The sequence below is a fragment of the Daktulosphaira vitifoliae genome, unplaced genomic scaffold, assembly GCF_025091365.1.
Source record: "Daktulosphaira vitifoliae isolate Bord-2020 unplaced genomic scaffold, ASM2509136v1 Scaffold_4, whole genome shotgun sequence".
Taxonomy (NCBI): domain Eukaryota; kingdom Metazoa; phylum Arthropoda; class Insecta; order Hemiptera; family Phylloxeridae; genus Daktulosphaira; species Daktulosphaira vitifoliae.
The window spans coordinates 6,885,183-6,905,023 of record NW_026099575.1 but is presented as its reverse complement, the minus strand read 5'-3'; the positions used below and the strand labels follow the sequence as shown (position 1 = coordinate 6,905,023).

Below are 19,841 nucleotides of genomic sequence, written 5' to 3'. Positions count from 1 at the left end.
ATTAACCAATATATTTTTATCACTTATTAAACTTTTCTGAAGTCAAATTTTTAGTTCAATTGAGCTTTCATAATAAATTTATTTCCTATAATCATATATTTTAAGGTGTCTAGGTACAGGCTTTTAGTCAAAAATAGGTAGTTTTCTATGTTAAAACTAATGATTTTCAAACAGTAGTTGTTATATTTGACATGCTCGTGTGCGTTATCCGGAGCAGCCTTTTTATGGCCCATAGTTGTGTAAGACAATACGGACTGTCTAAAAATGGTTACAAATTAATATACACTTGATATAACACCTATATATATGATATTTGATTATTTGCTTTTATCTAATGACTCACAAAGCTACCACTGCATAGCATGAAAACAATTAGTATTGTTATTTTCCAATGTTTAAGTTTCGCTAACATATTGGGTAATTGTAAGATAATATTGCTGTCAAAGAAAAAAAGAATAAAAATAATGTATTAATATTGAATAACTGGTGCCTAAAAAAAATACCTGGTAAAGGTACACGTAATATAAAAATAATTTTTGATTCACTTTCTTAGCTTTGGTAGAAAAATGAGAAGGTATTAATTTTATTATGATATTTTTTTGTTTGTGTCTGTTCAGATCTATTCATATCTGTAAATACTGGGCTGTTATTCAACAATATGTTAAAAGATCAAAAAATATATTTTGTTTATGTATTCAGCACAAAAGTTAATAATTTCCCTTTAAATCTGTCACAATATTGTGTTTTCTTTAGGCACAAAAACATTTGTAAATTGCTTGATCATTAAATATATGAATCTCTTACATTAATTATAAAAGTAAATTTTAAACTTCATCTGATAAAAAAAAGTAAATCACTTTTTATAATAAGCTGATTTGACTTAAACAATGATGAGTTAGATAACCTTTATTTAGTATAATATGAGATGCTTGGAATGCAAAAGGTATAAGTGATATTTAAAAAAATATATGATTTAGGTGCACATTTGGACTGAAAATTAATAGTTCTTATTAGTAAGTATGGTTATTAACATAATTGTAAAACAATAAAGTATGGAATAAAATGTGGCCACTTTTAAAATAGTTCCCTATGGATTTTTCATTATTAACAGAGATAATTGACTCTTATTTTAATAAAATACTTCCCATAAGAACAACTTGTAAAACATAAACATTATATGTGTAATTGTATGATGTAAATACTTTTTTAATTCAAATTAAAGTTTTTCGATAATTTTATAACTTCAAAATAATCAATGTGTGAATGTCATGATTTAACGTAGTCTTTACTTGAGGTATTTAATTATTCATACTCATTAAAAATAAATCATTTATATATATATATATAACCAAATTTTTAAATTTGTGAAATCATGGGGTTTGTGCTAAACTATGTTTTTTATACTACTTAAAATAAATGTGCATCATTATTAAATCAACATATTGCATCAAAAGATAAAACAATTACACCTAACTTGTTTTGTTATTGACTATGGGAATTATTTCCCAATAATTTAGTTTAGAAACTAAAATTATTTTGGTTCTTAGCTCTGATTAATACTGTCAAAAATTTCTTTAAATATTATAAAAATATCATAGATTACAATTAATTTAATAATATTATCCATAGAACTAATTTTATATTTCTATAGGCCAGTTGAGACTATACCAGAAAATGCTGAAGAAGTTTCATTGATCGAGATGGATCCAGAGTATGAATCTAGAAGACGTGAAAGACGTGAAGCATACAATGATGAAGATGGCCCAACCAGAAATGTACAATGCGCATCTCACTAACATTCTTTATTACTTACCAATCCATGTCTTACAGTATCCCAGTTTATTCTTTACCAAGCGAATACAATTTATTTAACGTGTAATAAATACTAGATATTTATTCTATATATTAAAATACAATTCTACTTTTTTTTAACCAAAAGTTGAAGGATTCAGTCTATACTTTCTGTTTGCCAATTAATATATTAGTGCACATCATTTTTAGTGTTCCTTGTTTTTTACTTAAAAAAATGATTTTCATTTTAAACTTTTTTTATTATTATTATTAATAGTAATAATACCTTTTATTTCTCTGCATCCTGTTTTTAAACTTCCAGAAGTATATTACATATGTATGAACCATTCGTATGTAAAAATTAATTTAGTGTTTATAATTGCTTATGTCTATGATAAAACATTTGTACTTTGTTGAACAAATTATATCTGTGATAATAATCAGACACAATAGTAGTATTCAAACTAAGAAAAAATCCACTTTATTATTATTCCTATTGACTTTATATTGCTAATTGTTTTAATATCATCTAATGAAAATAATTCTGTTATGAAATGTTCATAGTTCTTATTAAAGTACTCTAAATTATTTCAAACTAATCACAGTTGCGTAACTGTACATTAAAGAATTCATTTCATGTGATCACAAAATGAATAATTGTAGCTTTATTAAAATTATTTTAATTAATTTTATTTTGCTACCTTTTTGAAGCATATGTTATTATTAAAGTTGCTGTATAATAATGAACAATTTTCTGTTAAAATAATCATTTCCCCAGAAAATAGTGTTGGAATTTTGATAATAGTAATGTCCTGTTGCATTAAGGAAGTTCCTTCAGTAGTAATAAGACCATAAATATAACTCAGACAGTTTGATTGCCATTTTAAAGGTTAAGGCAATGCTAAAGTAAAGTGATTATCAAAGGTAAATTAAAAAATTTAATATTTCTATAGACAATGAAAAAATTGAGCAATTTTAAGTTCTTAAATCGAATTTTGATTTGATATTATAATGGTAGTTTTTGGAAAATTAATATGATAAAAATGTGAATGTTTATTTTTTTATACAATTAATTTCAATTTAATTTATATTTGCTGAAAAATTATAGTTAATTTTAAACTGCAGATAATTGTTTGTAATTGCGACCTTTCAATAATTTCCGGAGGTGGGTCCTTTAAGAATAAAATTTACTTGGAAGATGTATCAATCTTACCTAGCGTACTTAATAATGTGATATTGGTGTGTGGGTCCCCTCCATAAATCTGTCACTGATAGTGTAACCTTGTTATATTTAAAGGTACAATTTTTTTTGTTTACAATTAGTGTTATTAAAAAAAAAAACTAGCACAGTGGGATCGTGGGCATAGTTGGGACAAGTATAAATTTTATCAGACAATGATTAAAATTATTATCATAAGAAACGCTTCAATATAAGTCTGAAGATAGAGTTTAATTTTAAGGAATTAGTGGATTATTCTAATAGCAAAATGAACTCCTATTTTTTGTTCAACTCATTGCAAATAGAAGATAGGTCGTCATGACAAATTTTTCTTTTTAATTTATAGTACATAACAAGCTTTTATTTAACATATGTTTAAGGACGCTGTATTTCTGAAACATTTTACAAATGTTAGGTTGAAAACATTAAATTTTGTGAAAGAGTTACTATTTTGAATCCCTCTGTGGACAAGTAAAAAGTCAGTTTTCAAGAAAATTATGTCAAATAACATGAAAATACCTAAGGTTTCTAAATAAAAAAAAAGTTATTTTGATACGTTCATTTTTCAAAAAGTTATGACAGTTTTAAGAAAACTAAATGTCAGAATTTGCCGATTTTAAAAATTTTTTTGTAGATTTCCTCTATTTATAGGGAAATTTTTTCACTTTTTAAAGGTAATGTCTTCAACTACATTCATTCATGATATTCAAAATATCATTAGTGATGTTTTGACGTATTTATGAAAGAAATCGGTCCAGTGAAAGCTAAAAAAAAATGGCGACAGATAAAAAAAGAGTAAAATTAATACCTCGAAATTAATTCGCATCGAAGCTAAAATAAATCGGTTCTGTATGATTTGTTATATTTTTTAGACATGAAACTTATTTTATGAATAATTATGGACGAAATTTGTGGAATCTAATTTCTTAAAAATATATGAAATAGCATTCAGTATCTTTTGATAAATTTATATTTTCTTTCATAAGGTAATTTATCTTTCATACAGATTTCAAAATTATAATTTTCACTTTAAAATAAAAATATTTACTCTCATGCCCCTAATATAAAAAATGACTAAGCAAAATTCATACTCAAGCATCTCGTAATCTCACCACATTTGATATAAAGAAGATGAAATCATAAAATTTGTTCTAAACTAAGATAAATTTGCTTGTTATATATAGTATAATACTTTTTAAGTAAAAATAAATTTTATTATTATCTCGATACTAATAGAAATAATGTTTTTAAATTTAATACAACTTGATCAGATTTATCATAAGTTATGAGTTCTGAATCCTTTCTAAAATGTAAAAGAAATATATCATATAAATTTGAATTTATCTACAATATAGATGTTAATATATTAATTTTTATGAACAAGCCGATTTTGTTCACATTTTTTAATTAATCATTTACATCCATTTTTTATTTTTGAAAGTGTNATTTTTTAATTAGTCATTTACATCAATTTTTTATTTTTGAAACTGTAATAGAACTAAATGACTCCTTTATATTATAACAATTTTTTATTGAAAACACAATATTACCAAATAATTAACATACATTTTTATGACCAATTCCATACTATAAAATCTAATTAAATATAATAAATATGTAAATTAAAAAAAATTTTTTTAAATTATCATTCATGTATAGCATCAATCATTGCTCTTAAATGTTGTGGATCAACATCTGGATATATACCATGACCTAAATTAGCAATATACCTTTGTTTTGTAAATTTTAATTTCATATCATGAACCATCTCTTTTATTTGATTTGGTGATCCATACAAAGCACAAGGGTCCAAATTCCCTTGTAACGTGACATTATCACCAACAATTTGTCTTGCTTGAATTGGATCAATAGTCCAATCTAAACCAATAACTTCATAACCAAAACTTGACAGTTCTCTCAATGCATAATGACCACCTTTTGCAAACACGATCATAGGTACACTTTGATCTTTTAATTCATTTTTTATTCCTTTACAAATAGCTGATAAGTATGGACCACTAAACCTATCATCAAATATAGTTATATATTATAATATTATAATATATTAAAATATAAATATTTTATTTCTTTACAACAGAATGTTGCTTTACACAAACCTATTAAAAAGTTCTAAATTTAAATACTCTGCATTAGATTCAAAAATTTGTAGCATTTGAGCGCCAGCTTTGACTTGTTCTACCATATATTTTATAATAACATCAGTTAGTTTTTGAAGTAGTTGTTTACTTTCTTCTGGATACTTATAGAGCCATTTCTTTGATTTGGACATTGTTTTAGATCCTCCTCCTTCTATCATATAACACATTAATGTCCAAGGAGCTCCACTAAATCCTATTAAAGGTACCTATAAATTAGTTAAGGAAAATAAATATATCAAGTTATTGGTCAATTACTTGACTTACTTGACCATTAAGTCTATGCCTCGTAAGAGTAATGGCTTCAAAAACATATCCCAATTCACTGTGTACATCAACATTTTCTTTTAGTTTAGCTAGATCACATGGTTCCTTTAAAGGGTCAGATATGACTGGACCCACACTAGGCTGCATTTCTACATCCATTCCTAATGCTTGGACAATTACTAAAATATCACTGAATATAATGGAAGCATCTAAATTAAATCTTTTTATAGGTTGAAGGGTAACCTCACAAGCCAGTTCAGGTGTCCGGCAAATTGTAAAAAAATCATGACGCGACCGTAACTCTCTAAACTCGGGAAGATAACGTCCAGCTTGCCGCATTACCCATATGGGAATCCTATCTACTTCTTCACCTCTAGCAACTCGTAATATAAGATCATTTTTTAGTATGGGAAAATTCATTTTTAAACAAAAATAAAAACACGCATTCCAATAAACAGAAATTCATAAAAGTGAAAGGAATTTTTTTTACACAATGCAGAAATGAAGTTATCAAGTTCCCAAATAATATATGATAACAATACTTATAATTTAAAAATGATAACACGTAAATCATTTGCTGGCATAAATAAAGAATTTATTATCAATATTAGCTAGTTACTATTTTGCTATTAGTGGAATAGATATTTTAATGCAATCCAATTCGAAGATTCGAATTTAATTAATTGAATAATTTCAAGGAATATAGTTCTGGATTTATACTGTCTTTGTAACTTACGTGAATAAAATTAAACTCTAGATCGAAAACGTGAATTGAAAACAGTACAATGGCCAGTGTGTTGCTATGTATAATTATTAATTATTGATTGGACCTCTTAACACTACAATTTTTTTTTATANTTATTGATTCGACCTCTTAACACTACAATTTTTTTTTATAGTTTGTATGGTACGCATAATTTTATCTAGAATGCTTTGAAAATAATGAAATTATTTTCAAATTATTACTCCTTATAAATTTGTATTTGTTGGCACTATACTTTAAGAAATGTGTGTTCAAGGAAAGTCACACAACATGCTTAATTTTTGCATAAAAGTTGTAATTAAATTTTAATGTAGTTGTACCAAACATTACTGTACAGAAACGTAATTAGGAGTTCGTGTTGGAGGGATATTTAAGTACACGATTTTGCTTACTTAAACATATTTTTCGGGCCCTAATGAGAAAAGAGAATGCAAAAATATTTAATCACATTAAGTATATTAATTATTATAAGACCTTGGCTGACCCCAAGTAGTTGGGATTAAGGCGAGGAAAAAGAAGAAGAAGAATTATTATAAGACTTCTGGAGCGTCATTTTTAATCTATGATTATTAAAAAATGGTATTTAGAGAAAATCCTTTACACCAGCTGTTGCCACTGGCATCATTCAATTTTCTTCTATTTATCAAACTTTATAAATATTAACAAACCTAGAAGTAACTGAAAAAATAAAATACAATCCTGTATTATTTTATATTTGTGTTTGCTCATTTATTTATATTTTGATATAACCTCTGNATTTGTGTTTGCTCATTTATTTATATTTTGATCTGACCTCTAACTATCTTATTCGTTATAATTTCCATATAAAGTACTGATAAAAAATTACATTTCAACATTTTCCCACTATTTTATCACTAATAGATTAAAAGTATAATGGAAAAGCAGTAAAATTTTCACGACAGAGTCCACACAATAAAAGCCTACATATTATCTATTATTGTATTATAAGTATTATAATTTTGCTAAAGACTCAGATTTAATTTTACCTACTCAACTACTAGCTTTCAAAATTACATAGTAACTTTGAAGTAAAAAAACTTGAATGTACAAATCATATACTTCGAAATTATTTAAACAAATTATTGAATATAGCAACAAAAAGAAAAAGTTCTAATGGTAGCGTTGTTCCAGGAGTTTTAAGAAAAAAATTAAAAGACAAACGTATAAAATTAGGATGAGAATGGACGTACCTCTGAACTATGATTATTAAAAGAAGACATAGACAATGGACATTATCATGTTTTTGGTTATCATGACAAATGTGCTAAGTATGTCCAAATTGAAATTAAAATATTCTTGCTTTATATGTTAACTAAATACTAGCATTTATAGTAGGAATTAAAATTTTTTTTTAGTTACTTTTGTACGGGTGTAAAACCAGAGGGAATAAATGAAATCCCTAAAATGATCAAGTTTGTTCTTTGGTCGGATATAATGGCAGCAAAAAATCTTGTAGCGCACCATAATGATAGTTTGATATATTTAGAAATAATAATTGTATTGAAAATTACAATAGCATTGTAGCTATGTATACGGGTGGTAAACGAATCAATTATTCATTAAAAGGTATATGGCAATGTATTTTATGCAATATTTTTATCACCAATTTTTTTTCATCATATTTTATATAAGGATAATATAAAGTCCGTTGTAATACAGCAGTAACCGCATACAACTATAGACCAAGTTACATCAGCTTTTTACAAAAAAAGCCACAAAATTCAGTTCAGGATTATAAACAAAAAAAGAAATATCAATAAAGCTACAAATGAACGAAATAAACATACTAGAAGAAAATTAATATTGAGCCAATCCGGGCATATGTAACATAAAAAAAAAAGAATAATTAAAATTTTCGGAATTTAATTAAGATAATATAATTTATTTTAGAAATAAAAGTAAGAGGAAAGTAATTAACCATGGACCTAATAAAGTTTATGGACAAGTTTAGACAGTAAAAGTAATTGTCAATATGCCTGTTTCTAAGTTTGAAGATAAAAAAAATGAATATTTAACAAAAATTCTATTCACTAATAATCAAATGGCTCAATTAGAAAATAGAACAATAGGCCAATTAAATTGTGATGAATGGCGTAGACAACGAAAATTTCGATTTATAGCTTCGAATTTCGGTAAAGTTGTCAAACTTCGAGCTATTACATCGCAATCAAATACTGTGAAGTATATTTTATACGACTTTTTCCAAGGCAATGCTGCTACTAGCTTAATTTACTTTATGAATAATTTTATATTAATTTTTTGTTTTGTGAATTATGATTTTTAAATTTCTAAGGTATGGTATGGTATTCAAAGTGAACCATTGGCAAAAGTATTTTTACAATACAGGCTTGGTATGAATATTAAAGCTTGTGGTTTATTTGTTCATAAAACTTTGCAATTCTTAGCAGCTAGCCCTGATGGTTTAATTGATGACGACTCGATTCTTGAAACCAAGTGTTCAGCTTCAATAAAAGATTTCACACCAAAAGAAGATTTCGAAAAAAAAAATTGAATTTTATGACCTTTGACGACGATAAATTTAAATTTAAAAAATCACATGATTATTATTATCAAGTACAGGGGCAGTTACATATAACAACACGGCAATATTGTTACTTTGCTGTATGGACTCCTAAAGGTATCTATGTATTAAACTTTATGTTATTTATTGTTTAACTATAACAGGACAATGTAAATTTAAAATCTTCTTCATCCTCGCCTTAATCCCAACTACTTGGGGTCGGCCACCCTTATCCTAAACTTCTACTTGATACGATCTCCCACATCCTCTACGCTCACATCAGCTGTCCTCATATCGCATTCAATAACATATCTCCATCTCTTTCTTGGTCTTCCTCCTCTACCTCTTACAATGTAAATTTAAAATAAAGTAAAAATCAATATATAAATAGCAGTTACTACTTAAATGTACGACCTCAAATATTTATTAATATAACATTCATTTAGGTATGATAATTGATAAAATTGAAAAAAAATAATGAAGTGTGGAATAAAATGTGGCCACTTATAGAAAAGTTCTACTTGTATTGTCTATTACCAGAGATAATTGACTCTCGTTTTGACAAAGGACTTCCCATAAGAACAGGCTTACAAAACTTGAATATTTTACTGTGTAAATAATGTAATTTTGTAAATTGAATTCTTATAATTAAAATAAGTTTTTTTTGGAGTTGTATAACTTCAAAATAATCGAAGTGGATTCCATATGATTCAACTTGTTTTCTGTAAATATTTAATTTTTCTTACTCGTCGAAAATAAATAATTTTTATAATCGATTAAAATTTGTGAAATCATGACGTGTCTATAAGTATTTACGGTAAGGCTGGTGCTAAACTATAGTTTTTAACAGGCTTATATTAGTTTCACCAGTATGTATGTTTGTTTGTAAGTTGTAACCCTCCGCGCGCCACGTGTTATTCTCGCGTATCCTGTCGTCTATGGCCTTGAGACTAGACTGTCGTAACGCATTCACCCCACCCCTCTCACCAGTAGCCCGTAACACTATCTCTGTATAATTTTATTTTTGGTTTTCGTACCTGTACATGCACGTTTGTCATCAATATTATATATATATGTAAACAAATTTTTTGTTGTTTATTATTAAATATAAACATTTAAAGATTCAAATTTTTTTGAATTAATATACATGTATAATATATAAGGGATTACAAATACAGGTAGCTAATGGTTTTTTATGACGATATTCATAAAGTAGGGTATTTGTATAGTCTTTATTATCAATGGTAATAAGACACATTGTTGTGAGTTTATAAAAACACTAAAACTGGTAATACAGAAATTATATCTAATGATAGTAATAATTTACAATAAACATTCCGTGACGTGACAGCAATGTCATAAAAAACTAAAAAGTGAAAAAAAAATATAGTTAAAAAAAATTGAAAAACACGCTTTTAAAGCATATCGAACTAAAAAGTTAAAAATAATTTTTAAAATAAGCTTAAAACAATAATGAACGAAAAATACTAGTATTATAGTGAAAAAAGCGTGGGCGCTTTATGCTATATTTTTCGTATATTGAGCGCCCGACGCTTTTTTTCACAATAATACTAGTATTTTTCATTCATTATAGTTTTAAGATTATTTTAAACATTATTTTAAACTTTTTATTTGGATATGTTATAAAAACGTGTTTGTCAGTTTTTTAAACTACATAAAATAAATGTGTGTCGCTATCAATATAATCGTAATGCATCAAAAAGTAAAGCAGATACATAATCGGTTTTGTTATCGACTATAACACAACGAAAATGCTCCCAATAATAGACACTCCACTAATAATCATTTACTTCTCACACAACGACACTGCAGAACATGAAAAAAAAAGTAAAATTGCCTATATTCGACCCCTGAAAAAAAGTCCTTTATCCAGACGCCTATTATCGTTTCATTGTTTTGCAATTATCATGTAATAAATTGAATAATAAATGATTTGTTTGTACCTGAAAAAAAATTTTCAATTAATTATATTGTAACCATTATCTATAAATGAAATAAATATAAATTAATAAAAGACTATTTTTAGTAAGAATTATTTTGGGGAAAATAACAATAGTATTATTCGTTTACATCAGGGTGAGACTTTATAAAGTCCAATAAACAGATTTTCTTTCAATTTCTGGAAATATCCTAGAACGTTAATCAATTTACTATAAACGCCGAATAAAAGCTTTCCGAAGAAACATAAAAAAATAAAACGTTTCTGAAATCGTTCTACAATGTGAAATTTGTCGCTAAAGTAAAAAAAAAGCATACAATTAAAAAAAAAATTGTTTTAATATAAAGTAAAAACTAAAAATATTGACTGTATTATGACAACTAATTTTTTGACAACATTTCCCTTTATTACGAGATTTAAGGGGAATTTTTCAAATCTATGACGCTGATAATTCAAATTGTGTGGTTTTTAACGTATTTTGTGTAACATCAGTAGTTTTTCAGCCACGCATAGAAGTTAAAAATAAATTGATTACAATTCTATGTAATCAAAGAAATAAAAAAACACCTAAATAAATGCGTTTCTAAGGAGTATTTTTGAAAAGGATTATCGATAAAACATTACGTTTCGCATGTTTAAACTCAAAATTTCAACAATATAATATTTCAATAAAGTTAAATAAATAATTTTATAGAATAGTTAAAGTTTATAAAATTTAATTAGCGTTGATCAAAAAATTGAAGTAATGTTTCCCATGATACCAGGTTTTCAAACGTGTATTAAAGTAAGCATGAAATAATTTTTATTTCATTAACAATATATATATATATAACATTTTTAACTTTAAATAATGTTGCTTGAGTTTAATTAAAATGGTATCATCGAATTGTAGACTATGAAAATCGATCATAAGAAATTTCCAGATTTAGACATTATGAACGGAGTACCCATAGTGAGGTCATTACATTTAAAAAATGACAAAATTTATCATCATAAAAATAGCTTAATGCAAATTTATAACATCGATANTTTAATTAAAATGGTATCATCGAATTGTAGAATATGAAAATCGATCATAAGAAATTTCCAGATTTAGACATTATGAATGGAGTACCCATAGTGAGGTCATTACATTTAAAAAATGACAAAATTTATCATCATAAAAAAAGCTCAATGCAAATTTATAACATCGATAGCAAACAAAATTTAAAACCGACTTGGTTAATTTTTGATAAACAGGTATTAAATAAAACAAATATATTTATTATATTTTCTTTTAATTTTTTTGACTCTCGTAAAATCCTCTAGTTTATAACTTACATGTGCCATGATTTATATACAAAATAAGAATGTCATCAATTAATTGTTTAATTATTATGTTTATTAAATAAAACCCATTGTAATTTTTTGGATTTCGTTAAAAGAATCTATAGTTAACTTACTCAAAGTATTTATTTAATATATTTTCAAAAAAAAAAAAAATGAATTAAAACTAATAATCAAAATTGCAAAAAAGAGACGATTTTCCATAAAACTCGATAAAATGGTAAACTTAATATTTACAATCAAAAATTTTGTTCAGATAATAGTAAAGAAAACTAACTTTTCTATTTTATTCTCACAAAATAGTCAATGTGTCTGTCAAAAAAAGGAACTTAAAAGAGGTATTACTGAACTTGGTATCAGACAATCAATACCAATACGTTTTTTGTTATCGTTATTTTATTGTATTTATAATAAATTATAAATTTAATAGAAAATTCAGTATGTTTGTAGAAGTATTGTATATTTATGTCTGTAGGCGTTGTCATTTGATGCTTATTTCGAAAATATGTCAGCTAATAGTTTTGGATGCAGTAATAAAATAAGAAAATGTAAAATAATTTACTTCCTTGAAGATAACACAATTAAAGTAATTGAACCTATCATTATCAACAGCGGTATACCTCAAGGTAAATTTACTTACATATACAGAGTGAATTTTTAATCATAACCCACTCAATTACTTACAGAATAATAATAATTTAAACATTTTTTTTTATTACTATCTTTAGTTACACATTATTCTTGAATTATTAATTATGTAATACTTTTTAAGTTCATCCCTGATGCCTTGGAAGGGGGTCAACTTTGTTTTTTGGTAACACATATTTTTAATTAAATAAAATNAGTTTTTTTAAATGGTAACACGTATTTTTAATTAAATAAAATGTTTGAGTTTTTAATCCAATAATAAATGGCATTTGAATTTTTAATAAAACTAATTTGTTTATTAGATATAAACATTTAAAGTTTCATATTTTTGAGTTAATATATAGGTATAAAACACAAGGGATTACAAATATAGGTAGCTAATTGGTTTTTTATGATATTGCTATCACAGTCACGGATTGTTTATTATCAATTATGACTATCATTAGATATACTTTTTGTATTATCAGTTAGTGTATTTATAAACTCACAACAATGTACCTTACTATCATTGATAATAACAATGCTGTGTACCTGCTAATATCGATGTCATAAAAAATGTATATATATTTTTATCTAAAATGAATAAACTTGATTTTGTACATTTAATAATAATTTATTAAAATTATTTAGTGTTATAAAAGCTAACAGATATGTTATTAAAAATATATATTGGTAATTTAGTATTGATAATAAAGTATTCATAAAGTGGACTTGCCTATAGATATATGGTATGATTTGAATATAATATATGTTCACTTATCACAGAAAATAGTCAAATTAATTAAGCAGTTGCGTATTGTGACTGAATAGGAGTTTTGGCTACAGAATGTCCGATTTAATAGGCAAGGGAGTGCTTAGTGAAAAACAGCTATCATCCCTCTTTCTGGTAAAATACTTGCCGCGCAGATTGAAATACACAAATTAAATACCTCTGAGACAAGAGACCTAAATGAAGTATATGGTGTTGACAGTAACTTAACGACACGGTTATCAATTCAATGTCATTAACTTAAATGAAGCACACTTGAGAAATCACCGTCCAGCGTAATTATCGACTATCGCGTTCTGTCGCTTTCCATATAGAGAACAGCATTATGTTGTTCTATCGATGGCTTGCGTGACAAACATTTCCTGAATCCCTGGTACTCTTTTCAATTTTTATGAGAAAATGTTGATAAATATCTTTTCAGACATACTAATTGCGACTATAACAGTATCTCATAAATTCCTGGTACTATTATTCTATATTTTCGAAATAATCACCAAACACAGATAATCGTGAACGTCAAATAAATACTGTCGATTAAGGTGCCTATACCAAACTCCTAACCCAGAGTTTTCTTATGTTCATATAGCATTTTTAATTATAAATGATATTTTATTTTATTTTATCAAACAAAGTACAAGTATACGTATTTTAATTGCAGCATTTGGTGGCATGGGAGTTCTTACAACAAATATACAATTCTCTGTGAGAATTTTCAAAGGCCGTGTAATATTGATGTTCATATCATAAGGGAAATACGTATACCATACATTTGTTTATTTNATTATAAGGGAAATACGTATGCCATACATTTGTTTATTTATCATAATTTGAATTTATAGGATGTTTAATAAAGAGGCATGCAATTCCACTACCAAATTCTGATGGACAGTATTACCATTTGTTTGATCTCAACGTGGGATCTACTGTGGAGTTTTATGGTAAAAAATTCATCATAACAGCTGCTGATAGTTTTACTAGAGACTTTTTAAGAAATGTTGGGGTTGATGTGCCAGACAACTTACCGATGCCCGATGATGATTCGCTTATGTCAAAACAAAATGCGGTAAATTCATTGGATATTATCATTATCATATTAACGTTAATTAAAAGTTATCTGTTGAAATTACTATATATATATAAATCAAAAAAACTTTTAATAAAAAGTCGCTAAATTTTCTTTATATTATATTTTAAATTGTTGAAAATTAGAAAATATAATTTTTAGTGGACTAAACTTTCATTTTGTAAATCAAAAATCATTTTGTGCCTTGAATGTGCTTTAAAAATTATTTATGAATAAAAATACCCTTTTGCAAAAAAACAAAAATTGAATAGAAAGTTTCATTTTTGAATTATTTTTAGTAATTAGAATTTTGAACTTGGTTAGCATTGTCTTGAATCAAACAAAAAAAAAAAAGGCATGTAATAAGGCCTATATTGATAAATAGCAATTTCAGTTTTAGCAATACCTTTAAAATAGTTAATTATTTTAGCATCAAAACGAATTGGGAAGTCATACGGATGGAGTTGTGCATAGGCGTAAAACAAACATTGATGGTATATTAAACTTTAAAGGATTTTGGGACGACCGTCAAAGTGCCGACGGAGTTGTACATAGTTTTGATATTCAATACTATTTAATTGACGATACAATGAAAATCGTTGAACACGAAGAAAATAGAAAACTCAAGACGTTTTTAAAAAGACAAAAAATACCTAAAGTACTGAATGATTTATTTTCTATTTACTGATGCACTTCAATACTAATAGTTTGATATTTGAATACTAAAACATATACATTTGTACTTTCTAGGATTACAATTATATTAAACCACCTGGGTTTTGCGAACCGTACAATTTGCTCAACGTCTTGGGCGTAAACCCACTAAATCGATGGTACTCGTTTGACCCGCTCTCGAATTCGAAACATTCCAACAATGCGTATTACAAGTGGTATGATTTATACATTGCAAAGGAAATTAATGTTTACGGCCGCAACATTGTTTTAAACTATTGTGACGAGTTTACGAAACAATTTTACCTTGATAACGATTTAAGTATGAACAATTTTAGTGAAAATTGTAATTGAATAAAAGGTCAAATACAACAAGATACTAGTTCTAATTATTGGGTAGTGCAAGACATTCACTTTGAACTTTTACTATTCTCTTTTACGCGATACACTGATAAATTGGTTCGACATGCAATCGATGATGGCACCAACAACTTTTATTGGTCATAATAAATTTCTAAACTGTTTCTATTTTACCAGGAAAAAAAACAATTTTCATCACTGAGTTTTACACTCAATGATGAAAATATTATTTCTCTATCATTTCTTTTAGTTACACTAATTTTATACAACATAAATTACAGATGTCTGTACTTTTTTGTATTCTTAGCATTTTAACTTGAAGTTCAATATATTATTATATAAAAATGTTAACAAAAAATATGTACAACAGTTATTAAAAAAAATGTATACAGTTTTTGTGTAATGTAACAAATGTCAAACTTTATAAAATACTATTTTTGTGCATAAATTACCAATAAATAACATAATCATTTTCCCTTGTCTTGAAGTCATTAACAATTGAGTATAATAAATTGTTGGTATTATTAAAATTTCATTAAAGTTTTGATTATATGTGTCGTATTTCAGATAATTTTTTGTCTATTGATTCGTCCGAAGCAAAAAAAGAAACGTCAAATGTAGAGGTCAACAATGAGTCTATCTGCAATGATAACATTATATTAAGTACATTTCAATCTGATGTAGACATAGATTACTTAATATTTAAAGCTAAAGCTTTATTTCAACCACCAAATGATGGAACTAATGATTTTATTATAAAATATCACCTAAGAGATCAAAGTTTTTCTGTTTTTGAAATGAAAGGAAATAAAGCAGGTGATTATATAATTGTTTTAAGAATTTTGAATTCTTCTATTTTATGTTTGATTAAAAATTCAATTTTCCATTAACATGACATTAATTTTGTGTAGGTAAAAAATTTATTTCAAAACGAAAATTACAAAATGTAGGTGATAATCAAATTCCAACCATTTTAAATCTGTACGCCGGTAATGAAGTTACAATAGATAGTTATAAATTTCTTCTCGCTGATGTGGATGATAGAACATTGAAGTTCATGATGAATCATCCAATACAGGTAGTTAATTAATGTGTTAGTTAAAATTAATTTTGTTGTACTTGATCTACCACTGGGACTTAATTTTACTTTTTGGGTCCAAATTCAAACAAAATTAGACGAGTACAATTTTAAATAATAAAAGAGTTCGTTATTATTTAATAGGTTCGATATCAGCGAAATTAAGGATATGTGATTCATAGAAAAAACTATTAGCATGAAATTAAATTATAAGCATAAATTCCGCAGGTTATTTAAAAGAATAATTATTGACTAGTGATCTTATTATACAATGACAAAATAACTCGGCGGCTTAATGATATGTTAAACCCACATAATCCTTAGACCTTTCATTAATGTCTATGGTTATGTTTACATTCTTTATTCTCTTTATAATTATTTTTCCATATGTATTCGCGAGTAAATTTTATATTGTAATTACCGTGCGTTAATAGCAAAGAATAGTTATAATAATTGAAATTGGCTATTACCACTTTTACTTATAAACGACGAAATAAATGAACTATAAGTAATGAAATAAAAGAACTGAACAACCCTATGCGTGTGCATGACATACTTTTTGGGGGTTTTCCGGTTTGTGTACCACGTGCAGAATAAAATGTGTCTTTAATGGATGTTCTTTCCGGAACCTGCCGTCTACTGAATACTACATCGCACTACCCTACAAATATCTTTAATTTCCACTTAAGCATATGTGCTATCGGAGTTTAATTCCCACGAAAAAAAACCCACAAATCACAATCGTTTTGATATAGCACGTTAAACATATTAATCTCAAAATTATAGGAGAATATAATCTATAATTGTCTTTTATTTATATACCAAAAGTTTCCGCACTGCGATGTAAAATGTCTTATGAATCAAGTTGCCGAAATTATCGAGCCAGACATTGACAGAATATACACAGAAGATTTTGAAAGCAGAGATCTGGTTGAGCGGACAAAATTTGTTGATATTATGACCAAGAGATTATGTAGATTAAGTCAACATTCTATTTTAGTAATAGCTTTACAGTACAAAAAACTTGATGACAAGTGTCAATTATATAACGATAAGTTAAGAAGCATTGTTCATGACGAGTTAAAAAGACATTTGTTTGAATCTTTTGACGGGTTAGCTATAAACTTTAAAAAAAGAAATTATTATAATAAAAGCGATGGCTATCTTGATCGAGACAACACAATGAAAGCTTTTAAAAGTTCAAAGATTCCTCTCTCAGAAGAAATTATTGAAATGTTACTGAAAAAGTGAGTAAATTTTAAGCGTATAATGATAAGATAACTAAACAATTTTTCTTCTTGAATAATTTTGAAATATTTAATAAATTTGTTATTATAATTGCTCTTAAAAATAGTTAAACGAATATAATATTATTACAGATTTTAAATAAGTCCACAAAAGTTTTTTTAAGAGAGAGAGAGAGAAAGTAAGGTTAACTTTATTTTAATTGTATAAACATTTTTAATATTATATCAATAAATTAAATGACTCTAGAAGGAACTCTTTAAAAATATAGAAATCAATTTTGACTACCCCAAAAACTTGGCAAAATAATTTTAAATATCGAATTCATCTTTTTCTTCATTATCTCAACTACTTGGGAATGGTCAAACAAATCGAATTATTATTATTAAAAATTAGCTTGTTAATAGAAATTAAAAAACAAATATACATTTAGTGTAAAATCGACAAATTAAAATAAATTATTAATTATAGACATTATTAACATATGTAAAATTTATTAAATTTTAAAACGCAATATTGTTGGACGCAGTAAATTTGATATTGATTTATAATATTTTGAGGTTATTTGAATCTGTCTGTCTGTAATATTTTTAAATTACACTTCTTGTATGGTGTCGGTGACTTCAATGCAATACATAGCACCAGATGTGTGCGTGTCAAAAAACAAAAGGGATCGTTTTCCTGTTGTTGCTACAAAGAATATATTAATAAACTCAAAATTATTTTTAATTTTTCTTTTATTCATACGGTTATTACCGATTTCTATAGCTCTATTGAATTTTTGAGAATAATTGTTTGTAAATTTGTCTTTTCGGATTTATTTGAATTGCAATTCTTTAAAATATATTCCAAATAAATAACGTATTTTTATGAAAAAAATAGCTCATATATCTGTATAACTGTAAAGAAAGTACAGAATAATAAGGAAATCGGAAAAAAATAATGGTACCCACTGTTAGACGTATATGACACATTACATTTTATGTTTATGAGTCACGGATCACTATTTTTTAAGGAAAAATAATATGATAGTATGTTAGAATATTTTTTAGTTGCATCCTCTGATTAAATTTACTAAAAACTATGGGTGCAACTAAAGCAAAAATGCTGAAATTATGTTATGCTCACAAACCCCTGAAGGGCTTCACCCCCATATCGCCCAAAAACATTCTTTTAATACTTACCAGGGTCATTGAACAAACAAAAAACTATTTTTACTAATAAAACATTATATTAAAATAATTTTTCCGTATACCTTATTATTATATCTTTGATTATCAAAAAAACCACGAAACAATTTAAATTGTATAGAAAAAAGTTCATTATTCAATTTATATAATATTGTCGATTACTGACAAAAAATACTCCATAAAATGATTTTCAAGTTACTTTAGTGAAGAAGGTCTGGGGATACAGATTTTTGACTGAGGTAATGATTTAAGACTGAAGATGCTGAAGCACCCCCGCTATTTGCGCCCATAACAGCAGCATAAAAATAATAAAATATATGTTAATAAAAATAAGAAACATGTAAGGTCATATAGTTTTATAAAATGTTATAATTAATATTATTGTAATACTGCCATAGGTTAATTGTGTTCATGAACTTTTGTTCATAGGTGTTTATTAAGTGTTAAAATTAGTAATTGATGTTTAAATTGCTTATAGATTTACTGATTCCGATACAAAAAAAGTGTCCTACGTCAAGTTATTGAAGTACTTGGATTATATTTCTGATCCTGAGGTATGCAGTTCTCAAGAGTCGATAAAGGTAAATGATATTTAAATACTTTGCCGTCTAAAGTAGTTATTGTATTAAAAAAATATAATATATTTTTAACANTAGTTATTGTATTAAAAAAATATAATATATTTTTAACATATTATGTTGTCTTTAGGAAATAGTGTTCAAGAAACCCAATCAAGTGTTTATAAAAGTTCGAGAGTTAATTACTGATTTACGGAGACAAAAGTAATTTGTT

General features: G+C 26.3%; 3 protein-coding genes across 7 annotated transcripts in view; 2 read left to right on the top strand and 1 right to left on the bottom strand.

Annotated features, from left to right (window-relative positions):
* The window catches only part of LOC126906254 (dnaJ homolog subfamily A member 1), a 9,025-nt gene extending 7,029 nt beyond the window's left edge, over positions 1–1,996 (top strand). The window contains exon 5 of the mRNA XM_050686672.1: positions 1,652–1,996. Within this exon, the coding sequence (XP_050542629.1) occupies positions 1,652–1,796 (145 nt within the window). The 3' untranslated portion in view covers positions 1,797–1,996. The remainder of the gene's footprint in view (positions 1–1,651) is intronic.
* Positions 1–5,958, bottom strand: part of LOC126906252 (uroporphyrinogen decarboxylase) — a 7,314-nt gene extending 1,356 nt beyond the window's left edge. The window contains exons 1-3 of one of the 3 annotated variants that reach the window (XM_050686669.1): positions 5,434–5,957; positions 5,128–5,375; positions 4,521–5,034 (exon numbers count right to left, since the gene is read on the bottom strand). In XM_050686669.1, coding sequence (XP_050542626.1) covers positions 4,656–5,034; positions 5,128–5,375; positions 5,434–5,853 — 1,047 coding nt within the window. In that variant the 5' untranslated portion in view covers positions 5,854–5,957 and the 3' untranslated portion in view covers positions 4,521–4,655. Of the gene's footprint in view, positions 1–4,520; positions 5,035–5,127; positions 5,376–5,433 lie in introns of those variants that run through there. The other 2 variants (XM_050686671.1, XM_050686670.1) reach the window with 2 other exon arrangements.
* Positions 5,959–10,938: 4,980 nt separating this feature from the next.
* Positions 10,939–19,841, top strand: part of LOC126904365 (EF-hand domain-containing family member C2-like) — a 15,326-nt gene continuing 6,423 nt past the window's right edge. For 2 of the 3 annotated variants that reach the window (XR_007703733.1, XM_050683355.1), the window contains exons 1-8: positions 10,939–11,482; positions 11,758–11,937; positions 12,500–12,650; positions 14,281–14,504; positions 14,935–15,162; positions 15,255–15,498; positions 16,104–16,352; positions 16,448–16,614. Coding sequence is in view for 2 of the 3 variants with exons in the window: in XM_050683355.1 (XP_050539312.1) it covers positions 11,444–11,482; positions 11,758–11,937; positions 12,500–12,650; positions 14,281–14,504; positions 14,935–15,162; positions 15,255–15,498; positions 16,104–16,352; positions 16,448–16,614 (1,482 nt within the window). In the remaining variant the exon portion in view is untranslated. The remainder of the gene's footprint in view (positions 11,483–11,757; positions 11,938–12,499; positions 12,651–14,280; positions 14,505–14,934; positions 15,163–15,254; positions 15,499–16,103; positions 16,353–16,447; positions 16,615–19,841) is intronic. The other variant, XM_050683356.1, reaches the window with a different exon arrangement.